The sequence below is a fragment of the Telmatherina bonti genome (assembly GCF_933228915.1).
Source record: "Telmatherina bonti genome assembly, chromosome: 17".
Classification (NCBI taxonomy): domain Eukaryota; kingdom Metazoa; phylum Chordata; class Actinopteri; order Atheriniformes; family Telmatherinidae; genus Telmatherina; species Telmatherina bonti.
In genome coordinates this window covers 29967562-29994911 of record NC_136615.1, presented here as the reverse complement: position 1 = coordinate 29994911, position 27350 = coordinate 29967562, and the positions used below count along the sequence as shown (strand labels likewise).

General features: G+C 39.9%; 1 protein-coding gene across 1 annotated transcript; it reads left to right on the top strand.

Annotated features, from left to right (window-relative positions):
- Nucleotides 1-13495: 13495 nt before the first annotated feature.
- On the top strand, nt 13496-26864 carry pip5k1ba (phosphatidylinositol-4-phosphate 5-kinase, type I, beta a; the record flags this gene model as incomplete). The annotated part of the gene is made up of 13 exons (XM_079257145.1): nt 13496-13561; nt 15745-15875; nt 16159-16276; nt 16395-16547; nt 16772-17068; nt 20065-20249; nt 20416-20496; nt 21250-21298; nt 21391-21475; nt 21558-21695; nt 21782-21872; nt 24980-25076; nt 26826-26864. The coding sequence occupies 13 exons, from the start codon at nt 13496-13498 to the stop codon at nt 26862-26864; spliced, it is 1530 nt and encodes a 509-aa protein (XP_079113271.1).
- Nucleotides 26865-27350: the final 486 nt, after the last annotated feature.

The following is a 27350-nucleotide window of genomic DNA, read 5'->3' as shown; positions in this document are numbered from 1 at the left end:
CAGTTGAGAAATTGCCTTCTCCTCGGCCAGTTACCAGCAACATCTTTTGCATTGGAAATTAGTAATCACTCACTGGTGTATAAGTTTAACATTGCAGGTTAAGAAACCATTTGTACCAATACAGATCCGGGTTCAGAGTTCCTCTTCCTGTTGTCAGACGGCAGTGGGTCGGCTCAATCTGAAGTCTCTGAACCTTGACTACATGTGCCCCAAACAAGTTTACAGAATGTGCAGAAATGTTGGTTGATTTGCGCTGCTCCTTTCCTGCAGCTGGATCACCTGAGATCAGAGTGATGGTAGGATGTAGCAGGAGGGAGAGGAAGGGCTGAAAGTGATGAGTCATGAGAAGGTAACAGGCACAGTGTTTTGCTGAGTCATCTTGGCTTTCTGAAAAAACAAGTGAAGCTTGTTGAGCTGAAAATTTTTTATTTTTACTATCAATTTAATTGAAAAGCTAAACATTTCCAATCTCAATTTGTACTCTTGGGAATTTGCAACTTTGTGAAGAGAGACTCATGTTAGGTTCATTAATACATCACACACAAGTATGAAGAGAACCTGATTAATACAATAACACTAGTAAACAAATGTAATTAAAATGGATTAAATATAATGAACATATTTGTTCCATGAACAGTGCTTACACACTTAACGTCGATGTTGAGAAGGTGAGCGGTGTCAAAGGTAAGTCAAGGCAGCAGACTAAACATCCCAGTCCTCTATAACTCACAACTAGTAACGTTACTGTAAGCACGATAACATTATATACACATAAGCAGCAGCTCTGCTTGCTCACAGTCCCTGAGCAGGTAAAAAGCATCTGTCTCAGAGAAAACTGTTGGCCAATACTGGCTTTTTAACCCTTTATCAGGCAAGTGACTATTTTTGATCAATTTGTTTTCTTTCGTTTTCAGCACAAAACAATCTTTTTTTAACAAAATGTAACAGAACGGAGGTCTTAATACGTACCAGAACGACAATTTTAGGTTAAAATTTCAAATTTCTAGGTATTTCATTGAATGCCCTATAAAGGGTTAACAAAGTTATTTTACTTGACATTATTCTGTGTTGATTGAGAATCTCAAGCAGCGGAGAATGACATAAAAATGTCCTAAAGCTGTCTTTGATTTGACATATTTAAGATGTTACTGCATGATTTATCCTACATGAACCACATGATGGTCAGGCATAAATAGGCTCTCCTGTTGCTGTTTGTTGGTAACATAGCAACCTTGTTTTGAATGAGAGGGTCCCTGCGATTATGTGTTGATAACATATATAAAATTTACATGATAAAATCAACTGCATGCTTCATTAACGCTTTAATAAATTAAGCATGATGAGTCGACTCTACATGTTTGTTAAATATGTTAGAGGCATTTAAACAAAGTTAAACTCAAACTCAAACTTAAAAAAAAGTCAAACTCCAAAGTGTTGGAGTATGATCCATCCATCCATCCATCTTCTGCCGCTTATCCGGGGTCGGGTTGCGGGGGCAGCAGCCTAAGCAGGGAAGCCCAGACTTCCCTCTCCCCAGCCACATTTGCCAACTCTGCGGGGGGGGATCCCGAGGCGTTCCCAGGCCAGCCGAGAGATATAATCCCTCCAGCGTGTCCTGGGTCTTCCCCGGGGTCTCCTCCCAGAGGGACGTGCCTGGAACACCTCACCAGGGAGGCGTCCAGGAGGCATCCTGACCAGATGCCCGAGCCACCTCAACTGGTTCCTCTCGATGCGGAGGACCACGTCATCCGCAAAAAGCAGGGACCCAATCCTGAGGCCACCAAGTTGGATCCCCTCAACACCTCGGCTGCGCCATATAAGTTATGAACAGAATCTGTGATAAAGGGCAGCCTTGGCGGAGTCCAACCCTCACCGGAAACGAATCCGACTTACTACCGGCAATGCGGACCAAGCTCTGACACCTGTCGTACAGGGACCGGACAGCCTGTACAAGGGGGTCCGGTACCCCATACTCCCGGAGTACCCCCCACAGGAGCCCCCGGGGGACACGGTCGAATGCCTTCTCCAGGTCCACAAAACACATGTAGACTGGTTGGGCAAACTCCCATGCCCCCTCCAGGACCCCAAAGAGGGTATAGAGCTGGTCCACTGTTCCGCGACCAGGACGAAAACCACACTGCTCCTCCTCAATCCGGGATTCAACTATCCGGTGGACCCTCCTCTCCAGGACCCCTGAATAGACCTTACCAGGGAGGCTGAGGAGTGTGATTCCCCTGTAATTGGAACACACCCTCCGGTTCCCCTTCTTAAAAAGGGGGACCACAAACCCCAGTCTGCCAATCCAGCAGTACTGCCCCCGATGTCCACGCAATGCTGCAGAGGAGTGTCAGCCAGGACAGCCCCACAGCATCCAGAGCCTTAAGGAATTCCGGGCGGATCTCATCCACCCCTGGGGCCTTGCCGCCAAGGAGCTTTTTGACCACCTCAGCGACTTCAGCCCCAGAGATAGGAGAGTCCACCCCTGAGTCCACCAGCTCTGCTTCCTCATCGGAAGACGTGTTGGTAGGATTGAGGAGGTCTTCGAAGTATTCCTTCCACCGGCCCACTACGTCCCGAGTTGAGGTCAGCAGCTCCCCACCTCCACTGTACACAGTATTGATGGAGCACTGCTTCCCCCTCCTGAGCCGCCGGATGGTGGACCAGAATCGCCTCGAAGCCGTCCGGAAGTCTTTCTCCATGGCCTCGCCGAACTCCTCCCATGCCCGAGTTTTTGCCTCGGCAACAGCCAAAGCCGCATGCCGCTTAGCCCGCCGGTACCCATCAGCTGCCTCCAGAGTCCCACAGGCCAAGAAGGCCCGATAGGACTCCTTCTTCAGCTTGACGGCATCCCTCACTGTTGGTGTCCACCAACGAGTCCTGGGATTACCACCACGACAGGCACCAACGACCTTACAGCCACAGCTCCGGCCGGCCGCCTCAGCAATAGAGGCACGGAACACAGCCCATTCAGACTCAATGTCCCCCGCCTCACTCGGGACATGGTTGAAGCTCTGCTGAAGGTGGGAGTTGAAGCTCGCTCTGACAGGGGACTCAGCCAGACGTTCCCAGCAGACCCTCACAACACGTTTGGGTCTGCCAGATCTGACCGGCCTCCTCCCCCACCACCTGAGCCAACTCACCACCAGGTGGTGATCAGTTGACAGCTCCGCCCCCCTCTTCACCCGAGTGTCCAAGGTATGTGGCCGCAGGTCCGACGATATGACTACAAAATCGATCATCGAACTGCGGCCCAGGGAATCCTGATGCCAGGTGTACATATGGACACTCTTGTGTTGGAACATGGTGTTCATTATGGACAATCCATGACGAGCACAGAAGTCCAATAACAAAACACCGTTTGGGTTCAGAGGGGGGGGACCATGCCTCCCAATCACTCCCCTCCAGGTCTCACTGTCATTGCCCATGTGAGCATTGAAGTCCCCCAGCAGAACAATGGAGTCCCCAGAAGGAGCACCCTCCAGCACTCCCTCCAAGGACTCCAGAAAGGGTGGGTACTCTGAACTGCTGTTCGGCGCATAAGCACAGACAACAGTCAGGACCCGTCCCCCCACCTGGAGGCGAAGGGAAACTACCCTTTCATCCACCAGGACAAACCCCAACGTGCAGGCACAAAGCTGGGGGCTGATGAGAATGCCCACACCTGCTCGGCGCCTCCCACCATGAGCAACTCCAGAGTGGAAGAAAGTCCAGCCCCTTTCGAGGATACTGGTTCCAGAGCCCTAGCCATGCGTTGAGGTGAGTCCAACTATATCTAGCCGGAACCGCTCAACCTCGCGCACAAGCTCAGGCTCCTTCCCCACCAGAGAGGTGACGTTCCACATCCCTAGAGCCAGCTTCTGCTGCCGGGGATCAGACCGCCAGGGTCCCCGCCCCTTGCTGCCGCCCAGCTCACATTGCACCCGACCCCTACGGCTCTTCCCGCAGATGGTGAGCCCACGGGAGGTGGGGCCCGTGTAACCCTTTCGGGCTGAGCCCGACCAGGCCCCATGGGCGAAGGCCCGGCCACCAGACGCTCGCTCTCGTACCCCACCTCCAGGCCTGGCTCCAGAGGGGGGTCCCGGTAACCCGCGTCCGGGAAAGGGAACATTCATGCCCAGGTTGGTCGTCATCGTAGAGGTCGATGAGCCGTGCTTGGTCTGGTCCCTCCCCTAGACACCTGTTTGCCATGGGTGACCCTACCAGGGGCATAAAGCCCCCGACAACATAGCTGCTAGGATCTTCGGGACGCACAAACCCCTCCACCACGATAAGGTGACGGCTCAGGGAGGGGGTGTTGGAGTATGAGTTATTCTAAATTTCGGTGCCAATATTTTCACTTTAATTGCAAATGAAAATTCACTTCAGATAATGATGATCAGCCTCTTTGACAACTAATAATCGGTATCGATATTGGCCCTGAAGAAACCACATCAGTCTATCTCTACTGCCGTTGACCCTTCCCAAAGCTAGCTCAGCCTGCAACCCAAAATCACCAAGCAGGCTCCAGGCAAAGTCGCCTCCTCTTTCTGGGCAGGGCGTGGAGTGGGCGGGGAGTGGGCGGGGAGTCGGCGTGGACAGACACTACTAATGAACGTTTAAAGGTTCAAACACAGAAACAGACGGATTTCTGTGGTACTCACGAGAAACACTTCTGGAAAGGCTGAAATTAAAGACCAAAGCTGAATTTGTGGCAAAACACTTTGCAAACAATGTTGTTGGGGTTCTGACACCCAGATGAAATGGTTAAATAAATATATAATATGGGACCTTTAAGGGTGAAATATGACAAAATAATATTTAATAGTTTTTGTTGTGGTGTTGATTTAACATCTTGAAAGTGATCTGAGTTTTTGTGTGATAATTTCAAAAAAGGCAGCAATATAAAAATCTTCTGAAGCAAATTTGCTGTTGTTGAGAATCACAATTTTATTCTAGTTTAGGTTTTAAAATGAAAAACAAATAAATAAAAGTTTCCAGCCTACTGGAAGGAAAAATAGATCTCAGTGTGCAGAAAATGAATGCAATTATTCAATGACAGGAAAGACGAAAGAAACACAAAAACTGCTAAAAAAAAACAAAAAAAAAAAAACAATTAAAAATATTTGTTAGTTCTTTATTTTTCAGCAAATGTTATCAAGAACCTTTATAGATGGTCCAAAAGGCCATTTGTGAGGTTTTTTTTTTTAAACATGTCACATAAATCAACATTTACGCTACTTTACAGCTCCGGAGCAGCAGGTTGCAGACCCTTGTTATAAACTAAGTCTCTGGATTAGTGTATTTAGGAGCATTTCACTGTTACAGGTGCTGAATATTGAACTATAAATATGTCAGATCGCAACAATGAAGCCTCGTCTTCGTATCTAATGTTTGATTTACATTAATCCTGAAACCGGCAGCTTAAAAATAATGTTTCATGCACAAAAAGGCAGTCCTACAAACAAAGTACATAACAGAGAAGAGAAGAAGGCCACTGATGTCTGGATACAGTGTTACATTGAGGAGAGATAAAAGGGTTTTGTGCCGTTGATTTGTCTCACATGTGATCTTTTTCAGGAATTGTTAAAACCATAATGACGTTAAAGGGCACTTTCACATCAGCCTTTTTGATCCGAATCTGAGTCCATTTGTTCGGAAAGTCTACTTTGTTTGGGGAAATGTGAATGCCCCAAACGAATTCTGATTCGGATCAAAGAAGCGGGATCAACTGGGTAGCGAAGGGTCCTCTGCCTCATCTGTGGTTCATACTGCGTCCATTTTGTTGCAGTGTATTTCTGCAGTGTACTGGCTTAAGAAAAAACAAAAACCCAAAACAGCAATAATTTTGTCTCCATGATTAACTCGCAAGAGGGGTTTTCTTCTTCTTGTCCTCCCTTTTGCTAAATACTAGTGCAGCGCCACCTTTGGTGGGAATGGGGATATATTATTCTAATGGTTTGGCGCTTCAAACATGATCTCGGTGCGCATGGATATGTCAAAGTGGACAGAGCTAATACTTATCAGAAAACCTTGCCCTCATGTTTTGGTTTTATTGTTCTATCTTTTATGCATGACCTTAAGTGTTGTGGATTTGACTTTGTGGGCAAGGTTACTGATTAACAATTAGCCACGGCTGGCATTCCTCCTCCCTGCCAGGAGACTGGCAGAGGACTGGATAAACGGGAGCAGGTGTGGGAGTACACCGGGACTCAGACTGACACCGGCACCGGCAACAAGGAGGGACAGCACTGCTGCACAGGACGACAAACTCAACTGTGGCTGCTTACAGAAGCCCGACAGGAACATCAGGTTTGGAGCGGGGATCACCAGCCTTAAGAGAAACAACCCAATGCTAACGAACAGCTAAGTTAAAGGAAGATCAACACTCCTAGCTGTTGTGTGTGGGTGGGGTGGATCCCCATACGGAAGTGTGTCTTAGCCCTCCTTGTCTGTCTTCCCCAGAAGCTGCATGGCTGAAACCAAGGCAGGCAGTGGAGCATATAGTAGAGTGCATCTAGGAGGACACACCCCCATGTTGGCTGCAGCTGATGCCCCCCCTACAGGGGACTGGAGTACCGAAGACTGACCCCACTACCTTGACCTTGAGCAGAACCATTTTTAAAGGATTGTTTTAAGGAAAAAATACTTCTTTTTTTTTTTACCCAGGGACTTTTAATAAGAGTGTTTTTCTCGCTGACACTTGTCCGATGTCCTTTTCCTTAGCAGTGGGAAGTTGTCTGGAACCAGGACTCTGTGTGACAGATACACCCCCCTACAACTTAGCCGAGTCCCCAATCGAACCAAGTGTACAGGACTATCCTGATGTGAATACACCCTCAAACATCTAATCAACACATAAATCTGTACACAAGATTGGGTTTAAAAGTAGGTAACATTTGACTAACAAACAGCTAGCTGGCGCTGCGTCATCTAGGCACACCAAGAATCGGCTGCAGAGCATCACCGTCTATGAGTTTCGGTCTATACATAGACTTTACATGTTAACTGACCCACAGCTGAGAGGAATACAGCGGTGGGCCACATGCAAGTGCTTTCTTGCATCATTTTCTGTCAAATTAACTCTGCTTGTTAGCTTTATAAAATAAAAATCTTGTTTTTGTTTTTTTGTTTTTTACCTTTAAACATGTGCATCTCTGTATTTCAGAAAAGAGGGAGTGTTACAAGCTGATCAAACTGCTGTGGAGCATTTTCCATGTGCTGCTGTTTGCAAGAGAAACTAGATCTCAGAGGCTCCTGTAGCTGCTGAGGACAAACGCAACAGGTAGGCGGAGAGTAAAAAGCTGACAAAGACAGAAAATAGAGAGAGAAGGGAAGTGGTGAAGATGCTGCAGCACTTTGCTCCTCATTTCACCACAGCCACATTCACACTGGCGCCGGCGCTTCACCGAGGCATCTTCACATCATCATGCTCACTTCGGTAAGACATCTGTTTGTCCACATTGTTTTAGGTGCAACTTTTTATTTCAGTTCGGATGTTTAAGCTATAAGTTGTGAGGAACAGAGCGCAGTACAGCCAGTTGGGTCTGTTTGCGTGCCGTTCAGAGGGGAAGATGAGCTGAAGATGATATCACAAGAGGAAACCAGCTCAACTTCCCCGCAGCCAGAGAAAGAAAGTAAAATGTCTGTGACGAACCTGAAAGAAGCCGTCATCGTTTACATACATGCAAAAGACCTATAGAGCGTTTCGTGCCACGAGTGGAGGTTAAAGTATTTACCTTCCTTCACCGGAAAGCCTCAAGGTAAACACCATGCAGTGTGTACACAGCTCAAAGTAAATCCGGTAATTCTGCAATGTTTAGCTCTGAGCTTTATATTTAACCGTGTGGTGATTAAGGAGGGTGTTGTTTAAATTTACTGTTTATGCTTTGCGTTAAAAGACAGAATTTTGTTGTCATGATGCTGTTGCTCATTGCTCAAGATGCATATCCATAAAGCTGTCATGAGGGCAAAATTAAAGCAACTTCCTGAACCGTGTAACCTTACAGTGGGACCGGTTTTGTCTATTTCTTCTTCCTCAAAGGTTGGTTTCTGATTGGCTACCAATTTTTCCTTGTTTATTACTGAGACCTCTTATAAATGCCACCACCTGAAAATGCTGTATGCCAGGGGTGTCAAACTCCAGTCCTTGAGGGCCGGTATCCGACAGGTTTTGGTTGTTTCCCCTCTACCAACACAGCTGATTCAAATCGAATGAATCCAGAAGCTTCTTGTCAACCTATTTATGACTTTAGGTCAGGTGTGTTGGAGCATGGAGACAACAAAAACCTGCAGGATACCGGCCCTCGAGGACTGGGGTGGACACCTGTGCTGTATGCGGTCCAAACCAATGAGCCGTAGGAGACCACCGTGGTGATCGTCTTCTTTTTGGCAATATGTTAAAAAAGTTTGCCACACATGTTCTTGACCAGGTCCATGGGAAAATGTCTTGTGTCCTTTACTCTTTCAGGCAGTTTAATGGTCCTCACATTGTCTCATGATTTCAAGCAGCAGAAAGTAGGTCATGTTGTCACCAGGTAATTGTCGTTGCTGCACCAAAAAAAAAAAAAATGGACGCCTTCAAAATAGCTACTATAAGCATCAACAACATCATATCGCGCTTTCATACAGTGTCATCTTTACTGGTAATGAGCCGGTTACATGACCCCCCCACATCACGTCCGCAGACTTGTAAATCCAAACACTGTGTCCATTACACTTACGATATACTTGTGAAACGTCTTCAAAACCGTGTCATGAGAGCGTAAGAACTTTTTACAATGTTTGAGAAGTTTTTTGAAAAACAGGTGTTTCCATTTGCAGTTTTTATTGCAATACTCAGGTTTTGTGCAATACTAGAAGTAATAAAACGATAGCTAATGAGACACATTCCTTTCGCCCAAAGACAGCTGGGATAGGCTCCAGCTTCCCCACAATCCTTCATTGGACTAAGTGGTTAGGAAAATGGATGTATGGAATTATTTTATCCTTCTAAAAATATTTATTTGATCTTATCTGAGTTACATTTACTTATAACTGTATAATTTTAATAACAAGTATAGTAAGTATAATTGAGGTTTTTCTTACTGTTTTTTTTTTTTAATTTTATTTATTCATTTTTATTTTTTTAGGTATTGATGTTCATGAGTTTTATTTATGTCATAATGCATTTGCAATTGTACATTGTGTGCAAGTAATACACACTGTATGCTCATGATTTTCATTGAAAGGGCAAAAGTATCAATATTATCAAAAATCGAAAGAAAAAGTACCATAAGCTCAAGATATTGTATGGACATGAAATATTTTGGCAACAACCATCCATAATTAAAGCTAAATATATAATGGACACAAGACATACTAGATTAATCAAATAAAATCAACATTGAAGGAAAATTGGTACTGGGCACAGACATCTTTACATTTGGAACTTTGTGTTCCTTTGAAAATGAAAAGTTCTCCAATCAGAAAAACAATTTGTGATTTCATAAAAAATTCACCCTCAGAAAATTAATTCTGGACACAGCTTTACCCCAAGATCAGTCCCAGTGCAATCACACATTTGTAGAACTACAAAAGATAGTGCCAGCATCATCATAACACTGCTAATGGAAAGTTATTTTGCATCTTTGTTACTCTCAACTTTATGAAAGTAGATTAACAATCTGACAGTAAAGCATATTATTTATTGAAACAAAAATTATTATTTTTTAAAACAGGACATTTGAAAAATCTGTAATTGTGCCAGATTTTAGTCATTGTGTAATTTCCATGTTTACAACAATGACCTTAAAAAGACACAAGTACATTATGTATAATGCACAATAAAATACAAGCCAATAAAATAAGTAATAAACTGATACAGTGAGGATTATAGTGTTTTACTTATACAGTTTCTCTTTTCTCTTGAATATGAACAGGCATGAGCTTTGTCATAAATCATAACAAAACTTCCAATACTTTTTTGTTTTCATTTCATTTTAAAGGGGTCCTATGATGGTATTTGGGGTTTTCTGAGCTTTCTACAGTGTTACAGTGTTGAATCCTCATCAGACATGTGAACGCCACTGTTTTTTAATTACCTAAATGCATCTTTGAGTTTGAGTTTGAGTTCCAGCACGCTCTCCATTCGGTTTCCATGGCGACGAAAAACGTGTCGTTTTAGAGAGTTTTTTCTACTTGGAAATCCTTGTGACGTCCCGGGGGATAAGGTTCGGTGATTGGTTACCTTCTACTGGTTAACAAGGGCATGTACAAATACATCAGGCAGGTGGAAAACGTAGGATAAAGTTCTTTCCAACGATGGCTGGTGAGTTTACCAAAGAGAGACATCCTGCTGCATTCGTTGCTGTGGGTTGCTGTTTTCCACTTCGTTTTCAGGCTCTGATTCAGGTTCCAACATGTAGGGCTGTATGCTATGTGTTGACATTGTATTTTTTTTTTTTATTGAGTTCATATTAGCCTAATCCTTCTGTTTATGAGATGTTACAATGACGGCGAAAGCAGGTGCGGTGCACGCTCCCGATGTAGTGCAGTGGCGGGAGGCGGGGCTTAATGCGGAAGAGTCTCAATCCACCCGTTTTGCCCACAGGCTGATCTGACAGCCTGCGGAGAGGGTCGGTCTGAAGTAAATGAAGTTGTGACAATAACTCAATCAATTCCAGCCCTTCTGGTCTCAGAAATGAAAACAAATTAGCCTGAAATGCACATAATAGTTCCACTTTAATTTGTATTGGTACCACAGTGATAATAAGACAATGGTTTATAGTTTTAGAGCTGTTTTTTTTATGTGAATTCTGGATTAAATATTGTTGAAAGTGAAAAGACCAGATCCTTACTGAGTGAAAATATCAGTGAGTGCAACTACATTATTAGCTGAGTTTCAAAAACTGCAAGTGTTTCCATTAAAATCTCATTAGTGGAACAAGATTATACTATAACTGTGGCTTATGCGAGGTAGCCACATAGCATTGTTTTCTACTTGGTGCAGAGGATTTCCCATGACTTATCAAAGCCCGTCTCCAGTGTTTTCCTTTTTAATTAATTGACAAACTTTGCATTTTGTTGTTTGGATTATACCGCGCCATCTTTACTGGAAATCAACTGGTCACATGACGCCCTACATCACGTCAGCGGAAACGTAAATGGAATAAAACAATGTTTCCATTACACTTTTGCAAATACTTGTGAAATGTCTTGAAAACCACCACGTAAGAGTGTAAAAACTTTGATTTTTGAGTTTTTGTTGTTTTTTTTTTAAAATAGGTGTTTCCATTTTAATTCTTTATTGCCATATTTAGGTTTTGCGCAATACTAGGGCTATTGGAAAAAAAGCTAATGAGACACCTTCAGTCAAGTATGGTTGAAATTTTTTAATATTATGAAGACTTTAACATGTTTTTGTAAGGATTACAACCTGGCTCAATGGCTGTAACCATGGGAGGCAGGCACAAAAGTAGGTGTTATAAAGAAAAACTTCATTAAAGAAACATAAGCTTGAATAGAAACTTAACCCAAAACAAGACCAAACAAAGTAAAACCAACTAAACCAAAGTGCCATGCCTGCACACAACCAGGGTGATCTCCCAGGCCAAGCTCTCTTTAGGGGGGGGCGTATCCAAAATGTTTTACATGACGCACAACAATGACGCAGCACCGGCCAGACTCTTTCGGTCGAAACCAAAACCGGTTCTTTGATTGAGCTGGAGCTGAACCACCTAAGCACTGGCTCTAGCACCAGCACCGGTTCTTTGTTGGTCGAAAAGCCCTACACTGAGCTCAGGCTTGGTGGAGCTTTTAGCTTGTGGCAGAGCACACCGGCCCCAGGTGTAGATCATGCCACTGATTATGCAAACACTCAACAAACAATCTCAAAACTGTGGTGGGGCCGTCACAATGAGTCAGTGTTGAATCTAAAGGAAATCTCAGATTTTTTAACTTTTGGGTTGGGTTGCGTCAAGATAATTGGTAGAAATAAAAAATGTGGAAAAATGTGGAAAATGATTTTTTCCGTTTGAATAATGAGGCTGATAAACTCAACTGACTCATAAACTGATGACTGAGACTAAAGGTGACAAGACGTGGAACAGACGTGGAAAAGACTAATGCATTACCATAATATATCGTAGTTTTTAGTGTATTTATTCATTTTAGTATAAGATTGAGGGAATATACAATAAAAATAATTTATCTGTCCATCAAACTAAACAACAGAGCTACTTGTCTTGATTCTGGTATTTGATCGAAACATTAATCACAAATCCGATTTAATAACAGTGCCACTAATCAGCCATGGCATCCAGCTAATCTTTCTAATTAAGCAGATTAAAAACAGTAATGCACATTAAAACATACCAAAAACCGTGGTGTGACATCAGCACTGAAACCTGAAATCATTCGCCAAAGATTTTACGAACATCTACAGCAATAGATCTTTTCCATTCAGACATTCTTAGGAAACTCGTCATTTGGTTTTAAGTCTCCTCGGCCTTCAGATAAGCAAACAACCTGCACGTAGACCCCTTTAAAAACACCGTTTATTTCATGACCCCCCCTTAACCCAGTTTCATGCTCCTCCAGTCAGACCACAATACCACATCCTGAAGCAGGAATTAAAATAAACAGACTTTGTCTGTTAGGATATGAGCTGCTCTTTGCAAGTTTGCTCATGACACACAAAAAATGTCTTAGGAGGGTTGAAAAACTATCGATTCTCAGTGTGTTTTGTTTTATTGTTGGCAAGCAGATGAGATGACTGAGAAGGCCACAACAAACTTTATGATTCATCTCAAAAAGGCCATTGTCCAAACACCTTTAACAGTCCAGAAAAGTAACTTAACTTTGGCTAAACTATAATGGCTACTCTGATTCACCAATAAGAAACTCAAACATATAATAATTTCAATGCTTTTGGTGAGTTTTAGGTAAATCAGACTTTGTGTAAAGTTGGGTTCTGGCTAAGTTCGAATGCACTGTACATTGTTATAAAAGAGGGGGATTAGGTATGTAATGGTTTTTGCAATCCTTCTTAATTGGGATCAAGGGTTGTTTTGTGTTGAGGATTCTGGAGTTAAAGACTCTCGAACACTGACCAAGGCACCTCAGAACTTAGCAGCAGCACAGACAGAATAGGTCTGTACGACTCTACTGTAAATCTTAGACAAGACCAACAATTTAACTTGACAGACTAATAGATTTCTTTTCTCTTTCCAGGAGATTTTTTATAAGCCTAGAGCTGCTAATGCAATTTGAGTAATCAGTTGAAGCCATCCTTTTTTTCACCATCATCAGCTGGCATTTGCTTTGCATTGACATGCATGCAAATGTGGCACACTGCTTAACCACTGCTCTTTTTGCCTACAGGAGCAGCATACCTTGGAAATGCAGCTTCGGTGAAGCCCATTGACGGTAAATCACTGCATCTACACATTCATCGCTGAGGGGAAAAAAGGAAGTCACCCTCAAAGTTGGAGGAAGGATAGCCGAGCTTCCCTCTGTTCAAGTTCTCCCAGATCTAAAGATGTCAACAGCTACAGGCAACAGTGGAGGAACTAAAACCTCTAAATCATCAAAGGATCACAAAAAGGTTAGTGAGCATTTATATCATCATCAGATTCAAAATGAAATAAATAAAAGTTTGAAATGGTAAGTCATAATTTCTATGTGTAGTTTTGTTATCAGGCATAATTCATCAAAGAAAGTGTATGTTGACCTTTTAAGTTGTTTATGATATGACGTTTTTGTTCTTTCTAATCTTCTTATTTACTGTAAGGTACCAAATAATAGAAAAATATTTTGAAAATTTCTCTTTGAGTATGTTTTCAAAAGCCATTGAAAGCCGGATAACTCACAATATACTTTAGTAACACGAGAAAAATTAGTTTTACAAGTTAAGCAGATAATTTTATAAAAAGCCCTGTGATGGACTGGCGAGCTGTCCAGGGTGTACCCTGCCTTCTGCCCAAAGACTGCTGGGATAGGCTCCAGCTTTCCCGCGACCCTGAATTGGATTAAGCGGTTCATGATGAATGAATAAATTAATGAATTTTAAAAAGAAATCCATTTTGTTGTTAATAGATGATTCATTTTAAAAAATTGTTTTCCAATTTTCACAATTTTCTGAATGGACAACATAAATTTTCAACAAAAAATATATTGTCCCAACATTTTTTTTTACATTCATGAACAAAAAAAAAAGGTTTTTTTTAATATATAAAAAAAATTTTTTAATTCTCTATTTTTCTGAAATTTAGAAGACATCTATTTATATGACCATACTGTCTTTTAGAGTCATTAGAAAAATGAGTAACATTTAGTATCATACATGACAACTCTACTATTCAGAGAACCACAAGCAGAGTCTCACAACTTTTTTTTTCAGAACGTCATTTCTCCTACTTTCTGGGTGTCACTTTTAAACAGCTTTCTTTCTCACAGTACATAGTGTGAATGTTTTATCACTCTTATTTTGAATAATTACTACCTATATGAAGTAACTGTTAACTTCTCGTTATGATGGATGCCATGGGGGGGGGGGGGGGGTGGAGGGGGGGGGGGGGTGGCAGTTGCTTTATTATGATCAATATCTCATAACTTCAAATGCAGTATGCTTCTATATTTGGATGTTGTGACTTTTTATATGATCAAACATTTGTTATAGCCACACTACTATCAGTTTTACCCATATATTGCGAAGAGGTCCTGGATTTATTTTGATGAATTATGCAAATTTATCATTTTAAAATATGGTTATATTACCAGTTGTGCTATAGTACTGTTATTTTTAAGTGGTATTTACTATAACACACTACTGTAATGATAGTCTGACTTTAAACAGTGTACTGTATCTGCATAGCATCAGCATTTTAGTTTTTTGGCTATGAGCTAGCAAAACAAGCTAGTCTGAAAAATGAACATGAAATGGTCATTGCACGGTGAAAATTTGTCAAACTCAGCTCTTAGTAAAAAAAATTAAATTCTGACTTTTGTTTGTAACAATTCTAAGCCATACATTTTACTTGTCCTAAACCTAACCATTAGAAAACAACTCTCTTGGTTGAGTGCGCTGGTTAAACTGTCCTTAGCCAAAAAATGAGGTGTTGTTCTTAAGAGGTTTTTTGTTGTTATTTGAATAATTGAATTCTTACACTGACAAACCCATTAAATAGTATAATATGATGGAAATATGTAAAGTATTGTTAATTCACAGATTTCTGTGCAGTTTGGTTGAAAGCTTAGCCTTACTTGTGCTAGCACTGACTCTGTATGGCAATAGGAATTATATATTTTCTTACTTATCTTACTTAAATGTATTAATACCACCTCTAATAATACTCAAACATAAGTAGAGAATCTTTACCTTCAAAAGTGAGCTTTATTTGTGTCATAACAGGTTTAACTAGCTACCCTGCTAATCTGTTAGCATCATTTTTACACAACAAGTCCAAAACTAAGTGTGTCACAAGGCTGTTCTGTGAGCACAGCTCACTCGGTAACAATGCAATCATGTTTGAGTAGCAGGTTAACGTCACCTCTGAGCATATTTACAAGCTTATTAACAGTAAACAGAAAGTACAGCTAAGGGGGATAAACAAAGTCATTGCAATCTATCCTGAAGGAAACTTGCTAATCTGTTTAATTCTTGAGTTATTTTGGTTTGAATCAAAGTGATTGTTGCTAAAGGTAAATTATTCAACAAAGGAATGTTAAGCTCATACAAAGACCCATAGAATAACTAAACTGTTTTTCTTTTCTTTTATTTTCTAAAAGCCCACAGCAGCAGCCTTGAAAGGAGCCATCCAGCTTGGTATAGGTTATGCTGTAGGAAACCTCAGCTCCAAACCCGACAGAGACGTTCTAATGCAGGACTTCTCTGTGGTGGAAAGTGTCTTTCTGCCCAGGTATGTACTCATTCATACTCAATTCTATGGCAACAAGTATAAAAAAAAATATAGAATTCACATTAGATGACACTTTGTCTTTGTGATTTGTTAGCTTTAAATCTTAGACTGGCCTCATTACACAGAACTTTTTTTTCGTAAATCCAACCAGTTTGTTTGAATATTACCCTCCTCCTGAAAACCATGTTATTTCAAGCTACATAAATTTGAAGTGTAATGCATGACCATGACAAAAACTTGAAACCATTGTTAAATTATACTCTAATTATTTTCTGTTTTTCAGTGAGGGTAGCAACCTGACTCCAGCCCATCACTACCCAGATTTCAAACTGAAAACGTACGCCCCGCTGGCTTTTCGCTACTTCAGAGAACTCTTTGGCATCAAACCAGACGATTATCTGGTGAGAGTCTCGACTCAGACAGTCAAAAACCACATTATCATTCTGAATTGGCCCTTTCAGCTGTAAAATTCCACTTTACTAGTTGCAAAATGTTTTCTTGCTTCACCTCAAATTTCAGTACTCCATCTGTAAAGAACCACTGATAGAGCTGTCCAATCCCGGTGCCAGCAGTTCTTGGTTCTACCTCACCAGCGACGATGAGTTCATCATCAAAACAGTGCAACATAAAGAGGCTGAGTTCTTACAAAAACTTCTTCCTGGTTACTACATGGTGAGCTGCTAAACCAAACACTTCCTGCAGTAACCTTGATAGCCTTACAGTAAACATGCAACTGACTGATTATGACATTTCCTTTCGGATTTTCACCATACTTCCGTCATGTTTTATGTTTGTATTGTATCATTTAGGCTGCAATTTCAATTTCTATCTTATGTCTGCTTCAATTACTTTATTAAAAATCAATAAATCATATCAACATTTACCTGTCGTTGCAGAATCTCAATCAGAACCCGAGGACATTGTTGCCCAAGTTCTACGGTCTTTACTGCATCCAGTGCGGTGGCATTACTGTCCGCGTGGTAGTTATGAACAATGTGCTGCCACGAGCAATGAAGATGCACTACAACTACGACCTGAAAGGCTCCTCTTACAAGCGCCGGGCCTCACGCAAAGAGCGGTCCAAGTCCTCTCCCACCTTCAAAGACCTGGACTTCCAGGAGATGCATGAGGGGCTGTATCTCGATCCAGATACTTACAACGCCATGATGAAGACCCTGCAGCGGGACTGCCGAGTATGTTTGCACAATGATCTTTTATCTGTTAGTATAGCAGGACTTTGAGGTTGGCACTCTGGATAATGAGTAAAACATTAACATTAAAGGGGTGCTATTATGGTATTTGGAGTTTTCTGAGCTTTCTACAGTGTTACAGTGTTGAATCCTCATCAGACATGTGAACGGCACTGTTTTTTATCACCTAAACGCGTGTTTGAGTTTGAGTTCCAGCACTCTCTCCATTCGGTTTCCATGGCGACGAAAAACGCGTCGTTTTAGAGAGTTTTTTCTACTTGGAAATCCTTGTGACGTCCCAGGGGATAAGGTTCGGTGATTGGTTACCTTCTACTGGTTAACAAGGGCATGTACAAATACATCAGGCAGGTGGAAAACGTGGGATAAAGTTATTTCCAATGATGGCTGGTGAGTTTACCAAAGAGAGACATCCTGCTGCATTTGTTGCTGTGGGTTGCTGTTTTCCACTTCGTTTTCAGGGTCTGATTCAGGTTCCTACATGTAAGGCTGTATGCTATGTGTTGACATTGTAGTTTGTTTTTTTTATTGAGTTCATATTAGCCTAATCCTTGTGTTTATGAGATGTTACAATGACGGTGAAAACAGGTGCGGTGCGCGCGGTGGCGGGAGGCGGGGCTTAATGCGGAAGAGTCTCAATCCACTCGTTTTGCCCACAGGCTGATCTGACAGCCTACGGAGAGGGTCGGTCTGAAGTAAATAAAGCCATTTGTGACAATAACTCCATTAATCCCAGCCCTTCTGGTCTCAGAAATAAAAATAAATTAGCCTGAAATGCACATAATAGTTCCACTTTAAATCTTCTTTATAGTCAGGCTAACCTGCTGCTGGAAGCTCATATTAGCTTTCTAGATGGTAAGTGTAATAACTTTGATAAGATTCATAGTCAGTCAAGAGAATTGAACTATAGTTTGATTGTGAGGTCAAATCAAGCAAAAAGAAATTCTGATCTATAGCCCCACCACTTCAACTTGCCAAACACTCAGGTTTGGTTAACACCATGTTACAAGAATTTTAGTTGCCATGCAGTTACTTCTGTATTTAGCTCATAGTGTGTAGGTCTACTGAACAGCCCTGTGCATTTGCAAGCTGAGTACTTACCAGTAATCTCAAGTGAGAGTTACATATGACTTAATTGAGATCCATGAATCTGTGGTGAAGGGTAACTTTTCAGCACAAGCTGAGTGTGCAGCTTTTTTATGATGTGACAGTAAACTGGCTCAACATATTTAATCAAACTTCGAAAGCTTCACTTCTAACGACTGAACTGTGGCCAAATTTTCTCACTGAGGTGCCATCTTTCATCCTGTATCTTCTCTGAGCCTTCACCAGCCAATTAAAATCAGTTTAATGTTGACATTTCTCTTGTTAATATCATCCTGTGTTTCTTTGTTGAACCGGCCAAATTATATGATCAAATGCGCTTCATGCGCTAACAAGTGATACGGTCCTGGAAAGCATAATGCTGCTGTGAAGTGATGCACTGGGATGAGAAAAAAAAAGTGTAAAGTGTATCTCACATAACATTTACATGATCTGGTGACAAAGTTAGCCATCAACTACTGAATCAGGTTGATGTTTTACCCTCAAATGACTGTTCATAGTTGTGGCAGACTTAAGATAAGCTACCTTTACCTAGCCGTGGTTGCATTGGACCTTGTTTTTAAAATCTACTTTCTTGAAGAGGTTTCACACAGAACTTTTTGTACATTTTTGTCTTTGGCTGTGTGTGTTTATTATAATTGTACTGCATTAGCATTGAATTTTACAGCTTTGTACCACACCTGCAATAGTTAAGTATTTATTTCTGTTGTTTGTCCCTCATAGTTAGCAAAGTGCAAGGTAAATTATCGCCCCCTTGTGGTGATAATGAGTTACTACCAGGTGCTGTTACATACATTATTTAATTTATTACGATTAAAAAGCTATTTAAAAATAAGAAAAATCATTTTGAATCCCTAGTTTTGACATGAGCCGATGCAATAATTTATTGTTTAAACACATGATATTGGATGGAGAGATCTATTGTGATGAATTTTATCAAGTCATGGAAATCACTGGGATTCATGCAGGAGTACCAAATAAGTCTCCAGCAAGTTAAAGACAATTTCTTACCCAGATAATAAAAATAAAAATCAGCTTTTTGGCTGCTCATTCTCATTAACAGAACAAAATCAGCAGATAGAGACAATATCCATTAGTTTTATTAAAAATAATAATAACACTAAAAACTGCTAGGCATGCCATTGTCATGTTAGGATATCTGAAATGAAACAGTATCTGAAACTGATGTTTTTTTTCCCATTATCAATCCATTTTCAGTGGCTTTAATGCACTAAAAGTTTCCTGGGCTCAATATTCAGAGATATTAAGTTTAAAAAGTAATCTCTTGGTTGTCCAATCAACTCATCATTTCAAGACTAATATCACTCACAGCAGGGTTTAACTCTTTACTCATTGCTGTACCAAGTTAAGCCGATGATCACTGCACAATTCTGCACATTGATAACATTATGCAACCACTGCAGACCGGTACACTGAGCTGGACCCTGCTTACTCATTCTCGAGCTGTTCTGATGACTACAATAGACTGGGCCTGTTTATTTCATTAGTGAAAAACAACAGTGGCCGCTTGATGAGGGATTAACATCCAGCAGGACGGAGCACCTGACACATGAGCAGGTTGAGTTTCTGTAGTACAGAACAAACTGGTCCATCTGGGAGTAATAACTCCAATGCCTTTGTGTTTTTATGTTAGGTAACCCAGTGTTTGGTCAGAGGGATTTAGATTTCTAACATATTGTACTTTTAGTTTGTAGAAAAAGGTTTAACCTCTATAAACTGCTGGTATGGGTGCCTGGAAGGTCAAACAGTCTCTTTTTAATAAAAAATAAATGAAGCTATAGCTTTGTTAATTTATACTCGAGGCCTCTTATTTTACATTCTTATCAGGTTGCTTATGTTTTGTCTCTTTTCTTCAGGTCCTGGAGAGCTTCAAGATCATGGACTACAGTCTCCTGCTGGGGATTCATGTGTTGGACAGGAAGCCGCTGGAGAGAGGAAACAGATGTGACAGCAAGCGAGGACAGAAGGTCCTCTACTCCACCGCCCTCGAGTCCATCCAGGGGAGCGTGAAAGGCTCAGAACCAGTGGCAGATGATGAAACGTAAGCAGAAACAAACCTTTTTGTGACACTTAGCTTCCCTAACCTAGCCTTAACTTAGCTCTTTGCACCTTAACCACACTGTCTGTGTCAGAAGTTATAAAGGCAGATAAATATTATTGAATCAAACTGATAGGTTTCTATTAAAAAGTGCTGTTTTTTCTTGTAGATTGGGTGGAATTCCTGCCAAACATAAGGATGAAAACCTGCTCATCTTTTTAGGAATCATTGATATCCTTCAGTCTTACAGGTAAGCTCATCTCTGGCAACTTTTTTGTATGACCACCAGTTACTGAGGCCTAAATATCTTAATGTGGGGTCAGGATGCGTTATAGCTGGCTGTGACTTAACATTTCCTGAGAATATGATGATAACATTGGCCACAAGATGGAAAATTTCATGTCATACAGGCACAATACTAGACAAGCTGTGCTAAATGGTTAAAATAATGCATGAAGCATGGAGGAGTTTAGAGTTTTGCGATCTAATTTCCAAACAGGCTGGGATGCTTTGCAGTATTGTTATTGAATGAGATTTAATGACATTTAAAGGTAAAGTACACAGAGAATGCAGACCTCCATTCAGCTATTGTTACTTATTGGCAATTATTGTGGGTATTATTTTTGAGTTTGAAGCTCTAATGGTAAAATGATCCCTATTTTCTCTTTAGTATATATATATATATATATATATATATATATATATATATATATATATATATATATATATATATATATACATACATATATTGTTCTGATGATGCGATAATGAAGTTGAGGCCACAAGTAGATGTTGTTGCCATTTCATAGTGACAGATGGTCCATTGGTGATACTGGGGAGTACATCCATGAATTGCAGGAATCTTTTAGATATCTTCTGTGTCAAGTCAACTTTATCCTTAACTGTTTTATTAATTTCTTTACTAATTTTCCACACTGAACTATATAATAATGCATATAAATAACAAAACTGGTCATAAGTTGCTGTTTTCAACTATTCTCAGATTCATTAAGAAGATGGAACATTCCTGGAAGGCTCTTGTGTACGATGGGGTGTGTTTTTCTTTACGTTTTTTTTTTTTCACTTGCACTTTGTACTGATGTACTGATTGTACTTGTATGTGACATCTTTCTATGCATGTCAGGACACCGTGTCAGTTCACAGGCCGAGCTTTTACGCAGACAGATTTCTGAAATTCATGGGCTCGACTGTGTTCAAAAAGCTGCATCGTAAGTCCTAACCTTTTAAATTCCTGCATTGACTATTAGCGTTCATCTTTTAATACACTTCCTTTTCTTTGGTGCATCTCAGCTTTGAGAGGAGCATCTTCAAAGAGAAAGAAGAACTCTCTCTATGCTGGGAAGTCCGCCTCCCAGGAGTTTCTGTCCCCGCAGAAGGACAAGAAGGAAGAGAAGAAGACGCAGAGCATGGACAACCTGGATGGAAACTGTGAGTCCAACATACATCAGCGAATGTTTCATATTTTCAGAGGATTTTTATTCATTCACTGTCTCATGGTGTTTATTTGTTTATAGTTTATAGTTCTTCCAAACAACCAGACCTTCTTCCAAAGTCAGCTCTCTCCTCTGAGACTACCCAAAAGGATGAATTGCATCCTGAAAACAGGTACTATTTATGCAAGTCTCATAACTCAGTCTTCTATGTTTTTTTGCTTCACCATTTTGTCTCCAGCGGAGTCCCTCAAGGTTCAGTCCTAGGTCCCAGTCAAGTCATTCAAAAATACAACATCTCTGTCCACCATCATGCCGATGACACCCAGCTCTATCTTCCTCTGATAAACCCTATTCTGACAGGTTCAGTTTGACCTAGGAACCACATGTAGTTTGTAATAATTGCAGAAATTATCTGTGATGTTAGTCCAGATCGAATTACCTCCAATATTTTGCTGAACTCGGAGGTCCTACATGCGATAAACCAATGCCAACAGACATCTCTTTGATTTGGTCAGAAATGGGCAGGATATGATGCTTGATTTAGCTGTATTTATTTCCTGGATACATTTTATTTCTGTTTTGATGAAGGCTGCATTGAATTGAGCTGCATTCTGGGTTCTTGACCAGCAAGACCCAATCAGCCCATAACATTTAGTGGCAAAAAGAAAAAGCTCAAAAGGAGCAATTGAAGCGTACAAATGGTGGATCACTTCAAGCACTGCAATGTGCTTTTTGACAATTTTACTTTTTACTCTTTGTAGCCTACTGGGTAAGATTTCTTTTTAAATCAGCCACTTAGCCGACATCATATCCCGGAGATATTTGTAAATATCGTTGATTCTCAGACTTCGGTAATCCCGTACAAATGCTACACAGAAAGCACCGATGTAGGCGAGTAATTTATTTATTACATGTGGTTTGTTGGTAAAACAAAGAGAATAGGGCTAAACCCAACAACCAACCCATAATCACCAACATTCACAACTGCATCAGTGATGTAAAGGCCTGGATGGCAGCCAACTTCGTTCAACTCAACGACAGTAAATCAGAAATTTTTCTCAGCCGGAGAGCCAACTGTCTTGGTCACACGCCCACTTTTGTGAAACTTTAAGTAAAAATGTCCTTGGAATCACTTTTGATTCATCGGTTTGACTAACAGATCAGTTTGATTGATTGAAAATTTTATTTCAACATCTTGAATGCAAAACCGAAATACAAACAAAAACAAAAGACAAAACAAAAACAAAAGTTCAAATGGAGTGGGTAGAAGCATAGGCTTATGTAGAAACCTCACCCATGTGCCAGCAGCACAGCAACATCATTATTAGTAATAATAATAATAACCTTATAAGCAGTGGTGTAGTCCAGGGTATACGTGAGTATACGGAGTATACTCACTACTTTTTTGGTCAGCATAGAGTATACCCACTTCTAAACCTCTAAGCTCCATATGATGCTGCTTTTACATTTACAAATGTCCCTACACATGTAGCTACATTACCCAGCAGCTCAGCTAAGGTTACCGATGCTACAACGGTGCAGTTAACCATCAGCTGCATTAACTTTAGCCTGACCATAGACATAATGAAGATATATGTACATAAGTCTATGAGCCTGTCTCTCACCAGCTCTATGTGTCAGTATCGGTTTAGTAATTTCATAACTTTTCCTCCCTGGAAGAAATTATGTGACATTGAGCAAATAAACTGGTGGATTTTTGGGGTAAACTAAACAGAGAAGTCTTAAATGTCACTTTTTATGAAACAATGTTTTTCTGGGCTTTTTTTTTTTTGTTTGTTTTTTGTTTTGTTTTTTAAAACAAGGGCAAAAAAATTGGAGTATACCCACTTCTCAAGGGACCATTACACCACTGCTTATAAGATTATAAGCAGTGGTGTATGTGTATACATGTATGCACACACATACATGTATACACATACACCATCTTTAAGTACAACAATAAGTTACAATGAGATATCCACACAGCAATAATTACAATAATTACCAGAATACCAGTACTACTACCACCTCTGATATAATTATAATCAGTGGTTAAAGCTTATTTTTCCAACTCTGCACCATCACAGAACTCAAACCGTTTCTCACTTTCAAGGACCTTGAAACAGTCATCCACGCCTTTATTTCCTTCTGTTGCAACTCACTTTACCCTGGCATTAATCAGTCATCTCTCAGCTGCTTATAAATGGTTCAGATCATTGCACACAGACTTTTCCCCCATCTTAGCTACCCTCCACTGGCCAATTCAATTCTGAATTGATTTTAAACTTATTTTTGTTTATAAAGTCCTGCATATACTGGCGACCACTTACATCGTGGATCTTTTAACCCCGTACTCCTCCTCCAGGTCCGGCGGGTCGGTTGACCAGGGACTGTTAGTGGTACCACACTCGAATTTCAGTCTCAGAGGTCTCAGAAACCCACCAATCTGTCGGATATGTCCCTTCTACTGACTCTTAAAACTAGGCTCAAAACACTTCTTTTCACCAGCCTTTAATCCTCCTGATTGGACACCATTTTTTATTTTTTCCTTGTTTCATGTTTTTGTTTTTAACTGCAGCTTTTCAGCATGTTCAACATGAGTTTTTAATTATGCTTTAAAAAGAAACTTTTTTTTACTAGTTTTCATCATTTTTCAGTCAGAATGTATGAAGACAAGATAGTAATAAAAATGGTTGAGATTAAAGCTTTTTTCTAAGATGATGTTTGGTTTGGAGTTGTCTATACATACTAAACAATTAACCCTTTACAGCCCGACTCCTGAGAAAATGGGAAGAAAAGTCCTTTTTTTTTTTTTTACCTAATATAAGGTCTTTTTTGGCCAAAATGTATTAAAAAAAAAACTAACATGTTTTGAGAGAATAATTACCATTTATGACTGTGATGTCAAAATTATTGTGTAATCTTTTGCTTCCTGGTATCTGTTAGGAACAGAAGACCAGCATCATCATGTTCAACCGGATTTTGAGCTTTTAAATTTGATTTTGAAGTTTTATCCATAAAGTGCTGCAAAATGTCTCAGACTGTATCTATCAAATATGATACATTTGGCTTTATAAGGTTAACTATAGCAGAGAGGGATCTACTTTTGTTAGACTTGTTTTGGTCAGAATGAGCCCATTTAAAAGCAAATAGTTAAAAGTTCTGAAGGCTTTCTGATGCCACCAGTGAAATCATAATCATGAAAAAATAAAGAGAAAAATATTGATTGTACTCGTATGATGTACACTGTTACACTTTTTACTTATTTTAATGTTCCAGTGAAGATCGACGAGCTTCAAGTTTAACGATCGCTCTTGAAGATCCTCTGCCGCCTCTCAGCACGGCCCAATCAGACTCTGAGGAGGATGACTACTTGGTACGATGTTAAATTTCACTACTTTGTTTCATTAGTGGATTATACATAAGTTAAATGCATTTTGCAGTTTGTGAAAGCAACTAGTAGGCAAGTCATGAGTTAAACCATGGGTCTCCAACTCTGGTCCTCGAACGCCGTCATCTTGCAGGTTTTAGTGTTTCCCAGGAACAACACACTTGATTTACTGAAATCGAAGTCAAAGTCAAGATTTGATGCAATCAGTTGGTTTTTATTTGCCAGGCTATTAATGAATTGCCTTGGACTGATGTGTCTGTAAAGTGTCCTGAGGCAACGTTGTTGTTAAGTGGCGCTATACAATCAAAGCTGAATTATATTGGTTCATTGAATTAAACGTGTCATCTAATGCACCTTCCCATTAATGAACCACTGATTTGGCCGTGTTGCAGTAAATATCCCACACATCTTGACATATAGATATAGATATAGATAGATAGATATAGATAGATATAGATAGATATATTACATATATATATATATATATTACATTATATATATATATATATATATATATATATATATATATATATATATATATATATATATATATGTATATATATATATATTTATATATTATATATATATATGTATATATATATATATATATATATATATATATATATATATACATATATATATGTATATATATATATATATACATATACATATATTATATATATATATATATATATATATATATATATATATATATATATATACATATATTATATATATATATATATATATACATATATTATATATATATATATATATATATGTATATATATATATATACATATATGTATATATATATATACATATATGTATATATATATGTATGTATATATATATATATAGGAATAGGACAACATTTTGGGTTTTGTTTTCTTTCAGTGTATTGAATATTATGATACTTTTATTAGCCCAGTAACTTAGCATGCTAGCAACATAAAGTGTTAGCAGCCGGAAATAATTATTTGGTCTTTGTCCAATTCAATAGACATAAAACAAATATTTTATTCTGTTGTTATTTTTTTAACTGCTACAACTATCTCCGGCTGTTTGCTAAACAAAACTACGTTTACACTTTATGTGTGCAGTACGCAAAGCTAGCTGTCTGAAACCTATTCATGTTGGACCATAGACATTACTGTTGTCAAGTACAGGAGCTCGTCTTCCCGATCCTCGCATTTCTCAACCAAATGTCTATATGAGGAAGTACTGCGGTGGTTTCCTTTTTCAGATGGATGGCTACATCTATTTTAAATATTGACAACAGCTTCCCATTAAAGGAAGAGGCCTTAAACAGAAAGAGAGCACATTCTTGTCTTAAACAGGAAGAGAATGATACCATCTCTTCCTGTTTAAGGCAAGAATGTAAACATACGAATTAATGATATTTTAAACCTCAAATGCAAAAACAAGCAAGAAAAGACTTGCTATGAGGCTTCTTGAATTAGCTCATAATGTAAGAGATGTCAAGTCTCATCTGACATGATCTGTGTGTCCTTCATTTTTCATGTGAGCCGACAGGCTGTTCTCCCATATAAATCTATTATGATGTTTTTTTTCCCAATTCAAAACTACATTTTGGCAACATTACAGTTTGTTTTATTAATCTGTATAAAGTTCAGTATTTCAGAAAAGTCTGGCCTTAGTCCTTGGGGGCAGCGGCATGTTTGGAAATGTTTTTCAGAGCTCAGGGGTCACTGGGTGTCTCTGCATTTTCAGCGTAACACAGACTCACCCAGGCGACCCAGCTGGAGCTGATCACTTGTCTGGGTCCAAGCATCCTTAAAATGTAAGCAGCAAAATTTCATTCACATACCTTTTTATAAATTTAATCTCCTTCTCTGAGCTGAAAACTCTTATAATGACTCAGTTTTACCACATCAGAACACGCTTTGTGGCAAAAATAGAAACATGTTCTTATCATTCTCTGAATCATTAACATTAGAAGCTGCCCTCAAACATATCTTCTTCCTTGTCACATGCATTTCATCTCATCCTGTTGGTCAGCTTTGGTCTTTGATGGTGTCCTCAGGGCCCTGAGAGCCCCGCCGGATTGTGATGACATCCAGCACCATATGACTCATCTTTGTCTTTTTCCAGCCTCTGCACCCTCCATCTTTACATCCGTGACAGTTTGAGAAACCTCCATGAATTGCCATTTCCAAAGCTCTCTCTCTTACATAATCACAAAATCCTAATTCAGGCTTATATGAAGCTGTTCTTCAGCCCACGTTAAGCAGTCAG